Here is a 14,906-nt window from a genome sequence, read left to right as displayed (position 1 = left end):
TCTTTCAAGAGTAGATTGCACAGTAGTCTCAATTTCTGCTTTCGCAATGCTGTGAATGGCGTTTCGTATTCTCTAGATTCTAGATCATGTTTTCTCGAGTAGTGGGACTAGCGGCAAAAACAAGGTCTTTAATCCGTCCCCATAAATAAAAGTCTAAAACAGTTAGTAGATTGCACAGTAGTCTCAATTTCTGCTTTCGCAATGCTGTGAATGGCGTTTCGTATTCTCTAGATTCTAGATCATGTTTTCTCGAGTAGTGGGACTAGCGGCAAAAACAAGGTCTTTAATCCGTCCCCATAAATAAAAGTCTAAAACAGTTAAATCTGTTGCTATTCAATCTACTCTTAAAAGAGTAAATGCTTGCATCAAAAATGATTGGCAACAATTTAAAAATTTAGGCCGTCGCTAAGACTAAGTAAGTAGTTGCTTTTATTTCTTAGTTATATTTTATAGTGTTGTTTGTCTTGTTGTTGTTTTAATTAATTATATACGTTTACATCTTTAAAATGTTTATTTGTTTTTTCCATAGCACACTACTTTTGCTTAACCTCGTTTACCGGTGACAATAACAATTATGTTTAAAATTAACACATTTCTTAAGATATCTCGAGATAGAAAAAAGGGATCAACATGCGGTTTTCGGTATTATGTTGCTAATTTGGTCTAATTTTGTAATACAGGATTAAAAATGCATACTTGTATTTAATATTTTCCAAAGAGAACTAGATTTCTGAAAATAATTAAATAACGCCTCCTAGTTTGCATATTACTTATTAGGCTATTTCGAAAATAAGACACCTACATTGACGAAAAAAAGCTGTTTTCAACAAGACCAACTATGCAAAATTCGATTTAGTAGAACCGGACTTACAGCCATTTTTTCATAAGAAGGTTCCCACTCACCCCACCTCTTATTTGCAAAGGTAGACTTAAACTTGTGAAATCAAATATGCGCAGAATTTTATGAAGAATACGATGATTTAATTTCCAGTGCCCTTTCATTAGGTAAATTTTGTAAAATTTCGATTTTTTTAATTTTTGATATTCAATTACGCCCTCTAGCGGTGGACCTACAATTATGAAAATAATTTCCAGGCTTTTCCCGAGGCAACTTTTGTTATAAATATTTTTTCTCAAAGCTGTACTATAAACGGTTCCTGAGATATGGCCGAGACCCATTCTTATTGGGACACCCGGTACATACATATGTTCCACCACCACATATTAGGAATGTCCAGAATATAAGAACCAGGCAAGCATTGATATATAGGCAAACATCATCAATTTGCTGGTAGAGTTGGTGCAAAACCTCATGAACCTTGAAAATGTGTATGCCCAAAAAAATTACTTCGAAAAACATTGACTATTTTAATTTTTTCATAATGAGTTGCGCGACAGGGTCGGATCTGCATAGAGTGCATACCCGCACAGGGAATGCTAGAGAAAGCCCAAAGAAAAGCACTACTAGGGGTGCTTCTAGGAACAACATCAATGGTGGCCATACAAGTGATCGCAGATGTGTTACCCATCCACCTAATGGTAAAAGAAAGGGCGGAAACCTACAGGAAGGACGAGCAAGAAAAAACAGCAGCTAGGAATAGCAGCTAGGAATAGCAGCATAACAGAGTGGCAGGAAGAATGGGTGAACAAGTATAGGGTAGCCAGGACGAGGGTATTAATTCCAAATAATGCGGACTGGATGAAGTGCGGCGATAGAGACACTCACTACTTCTTCACCTAGTTCCTCAAAGGACACGGCTCCTGCAGGGCCTATCTAGAAAGGATTGGGAAGGTCGCGGATGGAAACTGCACAGACTGTGGAGTAGAGGACACGGCCGAGCACTGTGTATTCAAGTGCAGTAAGTGCACATACTATTAGTCCAGGGTAATAAGGATTTTCTCGGGACACTCAAAGATCCAGGTAGCTGACTACTTTTTTAGTTATTGTAGACCTATAGGAAAAAAACCTACATGTTTCCTGCTTAGAGTTCGCGTTCGTTTTTTAATTATTAAAAATTTAGTGCGAAAATCGCGATTTTTTAGATTTTTTCACCCCATTCAAAAACTAAATAGTTGACATAAAATTACAAAATTCAGTTTTTTAGAACATTGAAAAACCTTCAAAATGCCGATTTTTGAAAGTTAAAAAGTTAATTTGTTGCTACGCAAACTGCAAAATAAGTGAAAATTGGTATTTGTTAATAACTTTTACTAAAACTACCTTAGAACTTTAGTGTTTCACCCAAAGTTGGATATTGGGGTACTTAACAAACCCTCGAAATTTGAGACTGATCCATTAATTACTTTAAGAGTTATTCTATTTGTTTATCCCAGAGACCTTTATTTTGCAATAAGATAAGACAGAAAATAATGAAGATAGAGCAATTCTGAGTATGCCAAATGAAAGTAGAAGAGTGATAGTATCAAAATGTATTAAAAAAAGATAAAAAAATGATTAACATAGTCAAAAATCCTAATGCCAAATTTTTAAAATTTTGTAGTTTATAAACATTTAGAATAACTTTAAAAAAATGTTGTCCGTAGAAACAATCTTTTTATATATTCGAAAAGATAGTATTTTAACACGAATTTTCAAATAAAAAAAATTAGCCCGGGCTCATTTGGGACAAAGTTAGCCATATGTTTTTTTAATTCACAGCTAATTTGTTTATAATAATTAAGGAATCTCATTAATGCCATTTTAAAGAAGGGGATTTGTACTTTTTCTTAAAAAATTTGCACAAACATTATACCTTCACAGCACCCTCTACTATTTTTCAAAAATGTAGTGCAAACGATTACTAGGGGGAACCTACAAATCCAGCGAGTTAAAATAACGAAAAAGCAATTTCAAACGAATATAATTTGCTGTATCTCCGGATCAACTCAATGGATTTTCATCTTTCTTTTTTTTAATTGGCATGTAATTTTTACGTACATTACAAATATGCAATTTGTTTATAAATTTATTAATTAATAATCAGTCTAATTTGTTTAAACAATTCTTGAAAAAATATTTTTTTTACAAAAATCTATTTTTTTCATCATAGTATCATTAATGATCACAGAAAAAGTTAAAGTACACTTTAATAAATAAATGATTTTTATTAGATAATTATTTATCTAATCTATCTAAATCATGGATTTTTGGGAAAAAATTATTTTTTCAAAAATTGTTTAAACAAATTAGACTGTTTATTAATTAATAAATGTTTAGACAAATTACATATTTGTAGTGTACAGAAAAATTACATACAAATTAAAAAAGAACGATCAAAATATATTCAGTAGATCCCGAGATATAGAAAATGATAGTAGTCTTAAGTTGCTTTTTTTAGTTTTTGAACTCGTGCATTTGTCGGCTCCCAGCTCCCCCTTCAGTTACCACGACTAGTCACCAGTTAAACTACATTTTTTGAAATTTGTGTAAAATACCAGCTTTTGTAATATGTAAAATGACTTTTTTACAGACAATATTTTTAAAGTTATTCTAAATGTTTTTAAACTACAAAATTTCACAAATTTGGCATTAGGATTTTTGACTAAATTAGATAATCTTTTTATCGTTTTTTAGTATATTTTGGTAGTATCAGCTTTCTACTTTCATTTGGCATACTCAGAATTGCCCTATTAGTGTAGGACACAGAGGTTGAACCTTGCAAAATGGACACAAGTCCGGTTTTATTTTTTTTTCTGTTATATCAAGGGGTGCTTATTATAAGACTAACTTTTTCTGAAAAAAATTTCTCTCCGGAACCCCCCTTTTCACACCTTTAAAGGGGGTAATTTGTGGTTTTTGCGGAACATAGCCCTTCCTGTACCTTTCACAAAAAATTTTTTTTATAGAAATATGAAGAGGACTATATTTTCTACGATTTATTTCTTAACAGCATATTTTAAAAAAGATGTTTTAAAAAAAATATATTTTTCTCTAACTGTAACGGAAATTAAGAAGAAATTCTGCGACAATTATTCACAAATAAGTGACTGATTTTTTGGTATAGGTTTGACTTAAGGGTAATTGCCCTATTTGTAATTACAGGGTTTTACATTTAAAAAAAACCCCTTTTTATACCATCTGAACCGTTTATGCTAGAGTAAAGAGACTTTCAGCCATTGTACTGGTGCTATTTACAAATTTGTATAATGCACCCCATTTTTTCCCCGGAACCACCCCAAAAAAAGAAGAATTAATAAATAAAGTGATTTTCTTGGAATCCTTCACACACAATGCCCTTTATTAATATCCTTCATATATCATTTTGTGCACGTTATTATTACCCATGCATGGACACCAAAAGCGATTTCCTAGTGCAACCCCTGTAGCAAAAAAAAAATAAATAAAATGGGGGGTTGAAATTTTTTTTTGTTTTTTGCTTTTTGATCCATATGGGCATATGCTTCATCAATAGTGCTTTTCAAAAATATATATGGTTATTGCAACATCCCTGCGGAAACCACCCTTATCCTTGAAAATATACTGCAGAAACTACCCCTCTTCCTTGGCGAGCATGTTTTTACGATTTTCTCATTACCTATGCATTCTTTTTAAACAAAACTTATACAAGGTTAAAGACCACTATATACTCTAAAATTAGGTCCTATTCATTTTTTTCGTATAAGCAACCGTTACGGCACAGTGGCGCCGTAAACCTAAGATATGCTATGGCGGGATACAGTTTTTGTTTTTTTTTTCGTCACCTGTTCGTTTTATTAATAAAGTACTTATGTAAAATAAAACAACACAGTGTAACCCACAAATTATGACTTATGCAGATTTTACATTCTTTGCGCCTCAAAGCCAGTGGTGGCCCAAAATCAATTTTTGCATCTTTTCGCCACCTACACGCATTTTATTGTATTAATGCTACCTTAATAGAACAATATTCACCCTTAAGTGGTCGCTAAGCAGTGGCGGATCCAGGGAGGGGTGATAGGGACTATCACCCCCCTCTCAAACCAAGGGATATTCTATTTAAAGATTATAAAAATATTCATTTATTTTTATAGAAATACTTATATTATATTTTTATTTTTATAAGACTGGCGTACTTTTTATGCTTTAGCGACAGTGGCGGATCCGGCATCGTTAAGAGGGGGGTGCCAATTGGCTAAATTTTTATAAAATAAATTAATATTTTTATAATCTTTAAATATAATATCACTTGGTTGGTGAGAGGGGGGGGGGGTGATCGCCCCCATCACCCCTCCCTGGATCCGCCACTGCTTAGTGACCACTTAAGGGTGAATATTGTGCTATTAAAGTAGCATTAATGCAATAAAATGCGTGTAGGTGGCGAAAATATGCAAAAATTGATTTTGGGCCACCACTGTGGCTTTGGGGCGCAAAGAATGTAAAATGTGCATAGGTCATAATTTGTAGGTTACACTGTGTTGTTTTATTTTACATAAGTACTTTATTAATAAAACGAAGAGATGACGACATAAAAAACAAAAGCTGGAGCCCGCCAAAGCATATATGAGGTTTACGGCGCCACTGTGCCGTAACGGTTGCATATGCGAAAAAAATTAATAGGACCTAATTTTTAGAGTAAATAGTGGTCTTTAACCTTGTATAAGTTTTGTTTAAAAAGAATGCATAGTTAATGAGAAAATCGTAAAAACATGCTCGCCAAGGGCTAGGGGTAGTTTCTGCAGTATATTTTCAAGGATAAGGGTGGTTTCCGCAGGGATGTTGCAATAACCATATATATTTTTGAAAAGCACTATTGATGAAGCATATGCCCATATGGATCAAAAAGCAAAAAACAAAAAAAAATTTCAACCCCCATTTTATTTATTTTTTTTTGCTACAGGGGTTGCACTAGGAAATCGCTTTTGGTGTCCATGCATGGGTAATAATAACGTGCACAAAATGATATATGAAGGATATTAATAAAGGGCATTGTGTGTGAAGGATTCCAAGAAAATCACTTCATTTATTAATTCTTCTTTTTTTTGGGGTGGTTCCGGGGAAAAAATGGGGTGCATTATACAAATTTGTAAATAGCACCAGTACATGGGTAATCGCTGAAAGTTTTTTACTCTAGCATAAACGGTTCAGATGGTATAAAAAGGGGTTTTTTAAAATGTAACACCCTGTAATTAAAAAAAGGGCTATTACTCCTAAGTGAAACCTATACAAAAAAATCAATCAATTATTTGTGAATAATTGCCGCAGGATTTCTTCTTAATTTCCGTTACAGTTAGGGAAAAATATATTTTTTTTAAAACATCTTTTTTAAAAACTTGTCAACTTTGGGGCGCCACCCCCGCTAAACGGTAGATGATAGACAGATGCTGTCGGGAAATAAATCGTAGCAAATATAGTCCTCTTTATATTTCTATAAAAGAAATTTTTTGTAAAAGGTACAGGAAGGGCTACGTTCCAAAAAAACACAAATTACCCCCTTTAAAGGAGTGAAAATAGAGGTTCCGGGGCGAAATGTTTTCAGAAAAAGTTAGTCTTATAATAAGCACCCCTTGATATACCAGAAAAAAAAATAAAACCGGACTTGTGTCCATTTTGCAAGGTTCAACCTTTGTTTCCTACACTATATCTTCATTATTTTCTGTCTTATGTTATTGCAAAATAAAGGTCTCTGGGATAAACAATTAGAATAACTCTTAAACTAATTAATGGATCGGTCTCAAATTTTGAGGGTTTGTTAAGTACCCCAATACCCAACTTTGGGTGATACATTAAAGTTCTAAGGTAGTTTTAGTAAAAGTTATTAACAAATAACGATTTTCACTTTTTTTGCAGTTTGCGTAGCAACAAATTAACTTTTTAACTCTCAAAAATCGGCATTTTGAAGGTTTTTTAATGTTCTAAAAAATTAAATTTTGAAATTTTATGTCAACTATTTAGTTTTTGAAAGGGGTGCAAAAAATCGAAAAAATCGCGATTTTTGCACTAAATTAGGGAATGTCAGAATAAATATTTTTCAAGTAATTCCCCATCTAGCAAAAATTTTTTTTAAATAAATTGACGCGTACAGAAGATCAAGCGCCTTCTGACAATTTGGACGATAGCAAGCTAAGTTTATTTCTTATTAACATTCAGTCCTTAAGACACAAAACTGATGAATTACTTCTATTACTAGAAGAGCTAAATTTTCCTGAGATTGTTGCCATAACTGAACATTGGTTAAATGTTGATGAACCTGTGTTTATTAAAAATTACACTATTATATCCAGATTTAACAGGAGTAGATTATCTCATGGGGGTACTTTGATTATGTCTACACAAAATGACTTTTCAGCAGTGACCAAATTTGATAATTTATTAATTGAAAAAGTTTTTGAATTCTCCATAATTTATCAGAAATCTTCTGACCTCTATATTATTTGTATTTATAGAACTCCCGATGCGGATGTGCAGATTTTCTTACAACAACTACTTAGCTTGCTAGAATCTATTCCTTCAAAAAGTAAATTAATTATATGCGGCGATCTAAATATTGACTACTCCAGTGTGTGTGCTGCTCAAGAATCTCTTCATTCTATCTTTGATTCCTTTGGTATAGGTATGCATGTAAATTCTCCAACCAGAATAACTAAAACTAGCTCTAGTATCATTGACTATGTCGTATCGTCTTTAGCTCCAAATTCTACTGACTGTACTGTTTTCAACTCAGGTTTCTCTGATCATGAAGCAGTATTGACTACATTTTGGTTAAAATCAAAAAATAATAGTGAAAACACGCAACGAAAATTGTTCCGTGTCTTTGGAGAACAAAATTTTCTAACATTTAAACACCTATGTCAAACAACTGACTGGGACTTCCGCTCTGTTGATGTCGACATCGAGTTTTCTAGATTCATAAAGTTATTGTCTGGTCTGGCATACGAATCCTTTCCTCTTAGGCCCATCAAAACTAAACATCGTAAACCCTGGTCAACTAGAGGTCTACGTATATCTGCAAAGAACATGCGCTCATTATCGTACCTAAAAAAATTCTCGGACAACATATCCTTCCATGATTACGTTAGGATTTACAAGAAAATTTACCATAAAGCCATAAAAGCCGCCAAGGAAATTTATTACAATGCGAGGCTGGCTAAATCAGGTAATGTTGCTAAGGAAACGTGGTCTATCGTAAATGAACTGAGAGATAAGACTTCTTCTCCAACCATAATCCCGACTTCTACTGAGACCCTGAACAATTACTTTGTAAATGTGGCAAAAAATTTAACAAATACTATACCTCCTTCTCAGGATCCGATTTCATATCTTTCTCATAGGAATGTAAATAGTTTCTTTTTTACACCCATAGTATTAGGTGAACTACGCTCTACAATAAATGCCATTAAAAATAAATCGTCATCTGGGACTAATGGCCTCACTCTTAAAATGTTTTCTGCTCTACCTGATTGCACTTTAAACCATCTTACTACCTTAATAAACAGGTCATTCGAAACTGGAGTTTTTCCAAGCTGCCTTAAGACAGCGATAATTATTCCTATACATAAAGGAGGCGATAAAGGTCTTGCTTCGAATTATCGCCCTATTGCACTCCTGCCCACGTTGTCGAAGATAATTGAAAGTCTGGTAAAAAAAAGAATCTTATCTTTTCTGTTGAAATACAAATTGCTTACTCCACATCAATTTGGATTCCTGAGTGAAAAATGCACAAATGATGCTATGTTCTTCCTTTTCGATCATGTTTACTCCAGTCTAAACAACCATCACTCTACAGCAACAATTTTCTGTGATTTCTCTAAAGCATTCGATTGTGTAAACCATAACATCTTGACTGACAAATTACAGCACTATGGATTTAGGGGAAATGCTCTTAAATGGCTTAAATCATATCTTAATAAAAGAAGTCAGTTTGTAAGGGTTGACACGAAGACGTCTTCTTGCATGCCATTAGAATGTGGGGTACCTCAGGGTTCAGTTCTAGGCCCTATATTGTTTCTGATATACATAAATGACATCTCTAGTCTGAACATTAAAGGTAAAATATGTCTCTTTGCAGATGATACTAGTATTACTTGGAGTAACACGGATATTATGGATCTTCGCAATACCATAGCTACAGACCTAGTCACCATTAAATCGTGGTGCGATTCGAATCTCCTGTTATTTAACGTTTCTAAAACCAAAGTCCTACCTTACAACAGTATGATGCAACCTTTAGTACTTAATAACAACAGTCTAGAGGTAGTTGAATCGGTGAAGTTCTTAGGGCTTATTGTGGATAAGTCTCTAAAATGGAACTTGCACATTGATGCCTTACACAAAAAATTAAGTTCTGCTTGTTTTGCGCTAAGATCAGTTGCTACGGAAATGAATTTGTCAACATCTAGGACCGTTTATTATGCCCTTTTTGAGTCTCATCTTCGGTACGCGCTTCCATTCTGGGGTACGTGTTGTGCGACTCAATTTGAGCGTATTTTTAAACTACAAAAGAGAGCTCTTCGTTACTCCTTGAGACTCAATAGCAGAGATCATTGCCAAGAATTCTTTAAAAAATTTAAGATATTAACTCTTCCTTCTTTGTTTGTTTTTGAATCCGTTTGTTTAATCCGCAAACATGCATCAGAAGGTCCAGAGAGACCCACTCATAACTATCCCCTTAGAAACGTGGATCATAATCTTTATCTGCCAACCCCACGGTCTGAGCTGGTTAAGTGCTCTATACTATACAATTCGAGAAAAATGTACAATCACCTGCCATCTAACATCAAATCTATTGCAGCATTTCCCGCTTTTCGCAAGGCCTTGAAAGCTTATTTGCTGGAGAAAGCTTTTTATACAGTGAATGACTTTTTTATAAACGATTTGAATTCAGCAAATTGACTTGTAGGATTATTACTTTCGAGTACTTGTGTACATATTTGCAGCGGCATAGAACTTTTGATTTACTTTCCCTTTCCCCTTTCCTCGTTTGCCTTCTTTTTGCTCTGACGTTGTATACATATTGTTTGCAAAATTTTTAATTTTTTAATGTGTACTTAATAACTGTAAAATTATATTAAGTAGTATAACTCACGCCATTTACTTGGTGTCTGTTTCTGTTTTTGTTTTGTTTGTAGTTTTTTACTATTTTTTGTTTTTTATTGTATTTTTTTATTTTGTATAAGCTTTGTCCACAAATTGTTAAAATTTTTTGACAATAAAGCATACCTTACTTACTTACTTACTTACTTACTAAATTGTTAATAATTAAAAAACGGACGCGAACTCTAGGCAGGAAACAGATAGGTTTTCTTCCTATAGGTCTACAATAACTAAAAAAGTAGTCCGAACTATAAAATGGATACCTGGATCTTTGAGTGTCCCGAACATGGTCTATTTCTAGCTTATTACCCTGTTCTATATAATGCAGGTAGCAATGGGGGGAAAGACAGAATACAAGGCAATACTGGAGGCCGTAACTGAAATTGTCAGAAAGAAGGAAATATTAGAGAGGAATCTGCAGCAAAGAGAGTGGGAGAGGGAAAGAGAGACTTCTGTGAGAGAGAGAGAGAGAGAGAGAGAGAGAGAGAGAGAGAGAAGATGGGGTATTCATGTGATGCAGCGGTCTGGAGAGGATCTAAAACACAATTGTCTATGAAGGGGTGAAATTTAGTTGGCAGTCTTTCTTTTTTTTACAATTGAGTACTTGCAATCAATTCGCTGGAGTTTTTGCATAGATAGATTGGCGTGTTGAATTTAATTTTCATATTAATTCTTGTAATAATATTGATTTTGAGCTTTAAGTTTCATTGTATTACCTGCAGAAACATTTCCGAACACATTATTTGTCCCTACTAAGAGGAATTTTATCAGCTTACTAAATCATATAGCAGAAACACTTAAGTCATTTCCAAATTTCTAACCATACTTCTTCTTTTATCTCCCAAATTTTTAGAAAAACCAGTTTTGCGCTTCTCTGTGAAGCGATTCACTCCACTAGACGAAAACTGGAAGTCACAAACACCCATACAGTAAAACCTGCCATATCCGGATCAATGTGGCGACAGACCGATCCGGATATGAAAAAATCCGGATATCAAGACCACTTCTTTTATAGTCTCTGAAACGTTTTCTCCTTCATACATTCCAGTAAGAAACGCCGTCAATAACTTTCGTCGATAGACACGTTTTATAGATACTATAATACCTTGATCGATAGGCTGACAAAGGAATCTCACATTGGAGGGCAAAAAAGACGTTTTAATTCGCCATTGTTTAGTTCTTTTGGGTCGGGATGAGAGGGTGCGTTGTCCAACAGCAGGACTGCCTTTCTCGGTAGATTTCGGTAGATGCAGACGGTAGAATCGTCCGGATATGGGGAGGTCCGGATATGGCAGGTTGTACTGTATTTTTATTAGTCACAAACATCCATATTTAAAGTCAGGTTCATGAGATTTTGTAAGTAGACGAAAATGGTTACAAAATAAAAAATCGATGATTGCAAAGAAAGAACAAGGAACTGGTAAAAATAAAGGCAAAAATATACAAGCCATATTACTGTAGTGGAGTATGTGGAATTTTATCTTTAATAAATAAATGGAAAAATAATTAGTAGAGCAAAAATTTCTGATACATTTCTTATCAAAATTTTAAGTACTTACTGGCTTTCCTGAACTAGTTGTCCCTTCATTGGAATCATCATTCCAGTCTGATAAAATAATATCTGCAGTTTTTTTCATTTTGTGCATTTGTATGTGTTTAATAACGGAACTAAGTTCTATAACCTGATAGCCAAGTTTTAGATTTTGTAAATAATTACAAATAAGATGTTCAGTCTCTAGACATTTTTGTCTGAACTTATAAGAAGTTATTAAATCCTCTTTGCAGCCAGCACATATTTCGGGACGATTAGATAGTCCCAAATACTAAAAAAAAATAACCTTATTAAGGATTGGATGTGGAAGAAAGTGGGTTACAATATAATATTTTATGTCTTCAATTCTATCTCATAATTGAAACATCTAAACTAAATTTCAATAAACAATACATGGCATGTAAACAACGATATAGTTGTATTTACTTGTTCCATTGTAACAGTATACAGCGATAAGTGCCCTAATAACAGCCAAATATCGCAAAAGATGGAAAACATATTAAGTTGTGAGATAGTATGAGTATGAGATAAAGCTAGTTCTTATACTGGCTAGTTGACTCCAGTCATAATTATACACATGACCTCGAAAAACATTTTATTTATTTATTTCTTAAATGGTAAAACCTTTTTTTTACAATCATACATAAAATACTGAAATAGAACATACAAAAATAATTAAATTAGAACATATAGAAATATTTGATGTTTACAAATGTCAAAAGTAATAAAAATTACACAAGTAAAAGTAAAAATAGAATAATAAAATATTTAACCTACTTAAATAAACGTGACCTACTTAAAACCATGTCACAACTATGTATACAGTGAGCACGTAAAGGTTGGAATAAATTCATTTTCTCGAGAATGGACGATTTTGGAAACAAATCCTGAAACAGGTCAATTTTTGTTTTTAAATTGCGACTTTTTGACATATGTGTCACACTAGTGACGTCACCCATCTGGGCGTGATGACGTCATCTATAATTTTTTTAAATGAGAATAGGGGTTGTGTGATAGCTTATTTGAAAGGTAATTCAATTCTCTATTCAGTAATATAAACATTAACATAATTATTTATACAGGGTGTCCAAAAAAATATTTTTTTAATTAAATTTATTGACATAAAAAGAAGAATGTGTGTAATTTATTTAACTCAACATTTTACTGCTATCAGAAAACAAGAAGTAATGTTTATTTAACACATAAATATCGTTTTTTTGTTTAAATTCAATATTAAAGCCGACACTCACCTTCCTCTTGACAGTTTGAAAATTTAATTTAAGGGAAAAGCAATGATTATTTTTCAGATAAACATTTTTTCTGTTTTCTAAGAGCAGTAAAATGTATTTTGGACTAAATAAATTACATGCATTCTTCTTTTTATGTCAATAAATTTAATTTAAAAAAAAATAGATACCCTGTATAAATAGTTATGTAAATGTTTATATTACTGAATAGAGAATTAAATTACCTTTCAAATGAGCTATCGCACGACCCCTATTCCCATTTAAAAAAATCATCGATGACGTCATCACGCCCAGATGGGTGACGTCACTAGTATGATATATATACGAAAAAGTCGAAATTTAAAAATTAAAATTGACCTGTTTCGGGATTTTTTCCCAAATCGTCCATTCTCGAGAAAATGAATTTATTCCAACTTTTACGTGCTCACTGTATACTGATTCATAAGCAATAAAAGAAAAGAAAAAAGCACAAAAAACAGTCAAATTAGTAGATTGTCCACCTCTCTACGAAATTTTGCTAAAGAAACCCCTGTTACATCTAGAATCTAGATTTATAACAACTACCCAGTGTCATGAGCAGTGGCAATGGAGCATGGTATCCGTAGTTGGTTATATGACTATTAGGGGCAAACAAAACATTGTTCCTTGTAACTCTTAAAGGCACACGAAATCTAAACAAGGATAACAGTTCTTCTGGACCAACAATTCTAACCAACAATTCCGGACTTTAAACAAAAAATTAAGTCTGCTGACAATCTACGGTTTGCCAGAGATGTGAGTCTCAGAAGATTTTGTAATTCTGCATAACTATATGTAACTCTAGCATATAGCATATCCAAGTTTAAATGCAATATATCTAAAGAATTTATGCTGAACTGATTCCAGCCGTTTAACTGAATCATAATAGTGTAGGTTCCATGTAACAGACCCATATTCTAAAATGGATCTGACATAGGCTGTAAAAACTACTTTAGATGCAAAAGCTGACAAGGACCGAGTATTACGAATTATAAATCCCAACATTATCATTCCTCTATTCACAATCTTTTATTTAATTTAAAAGAATAAATTGAACTAAAGAATGGATCAACAGTATATTTGTTAAAGTGCCTAAGAGCTCTAGTCATCGGATCATTTCTACCATAATTAGTACAGTGATACTCAATATAGAATAAAGAAGATTTCGTAAGTTGTAACTGGTTGTATTAAATCGGATTTCCGATAGTAATTCAGGACAGTTAACAAAGCCGTTAATTAGTTTACAGATAAAAAGCATTTCTAGTTTTATTCGTCTATTTACAAGAAGTGACAAATTCAAATGCTGAAGAATATCATTGTTGTTAAAATTATTGAGAATCTGCAATTTAAATCTAGCGTATCGAGCAAAACGTACTTGAATATTCTCAATTAAGACTTTGTCAACCTCATAATAAGGAGACCAAATAATGGAAGCATACTCTAGGGATGATCGAACTATTGAACAATAAAAAACTCGAAGAACGGATACAGAAAAAACTTTTGTATTCCTTTTTACAAAACCTAGAGATCTGTTAGCATTAGATGATAGAACACGCAGGTGAGATTTAAAATTTAATTGATTAATTATTTATATGGGAAATAAGCCACAATTAAAATGAAAAAAATAATTTTATTAACGTTTCGACGCCCAAATCGGGTGCCGTTGTCAAAATACAAAATATTAGTTTATATTAAAATTTAATTGTTTATCAAAAATTACTCCTAGATCTCTCATCTCATCAATTCTAGACAACACATTTATACCAATATTATATTCATACAGATCTGTAGTGTTAGTTTTTGAGAAACTAATAATATGACATTTGTCGATATTTAATAATAAATTGTTGGAAATAGACCATTCATATACTTTATCCAAGTCATTTTGTAGAATTTTACTATCCAATAAGTTCTCTACAATGTGAAATAATTTTAAGTCAACAGCAAAGAGTAGAAAGTTAACACTTTCAATTACAGATGATAGATCATTGATAAAGAGGTTAAATAATAATGGTCCCCAATGTGAGCCTTGTGGTACTACTGAATGAACCTGAATTTCATTAGATATATAACTGCAAAT

General features: G+C 33.0%; 1 protein-coding gene across 3 annotated transcripts in view; it reads right to left on the bottom strand.

Moving 5' to 3' along the window:
* The window catches only part of LOC114337809 (uncharacterized), an 84,847-nt gene that overhangs the window by 56,428 nt on the left and 13,513 nt on the right, over positions 1 to 14,906 (bottom strand). For all 3 annotated transcript variants that reach the window (XM_050643679.1, XM_050643680.1, XM_050643681.1), the window contains one exon: positions 11,569 to 11,832. In XM_050643679.1, coding sequence (XP_050499636.1) covers positions 11,569 to 11,832 — 264 coding nt within the window. The remainder of the gene's footprint in view (positions 1 to 11,568; positions 11,833 to 14,906) is intronic.

This window comes from Diabrotica virgifera, chromosome 2 (assembly GCF_917563875.1).
Source record: "Diabrotica virgifera virgifera chromosome 2, PGI_DIABVI_V3a".
In the NCBI taxonomy this organism is placed as follows: Eukaryota; Metazoa; Arthropoda; class Insecta; order Coleoptera; family Chrysomelidae; genus Diabrotica; species Diabrotica virgifera.
This window is presented reverse-complemented; position numbering and strand designations above follow the sequence as displayed.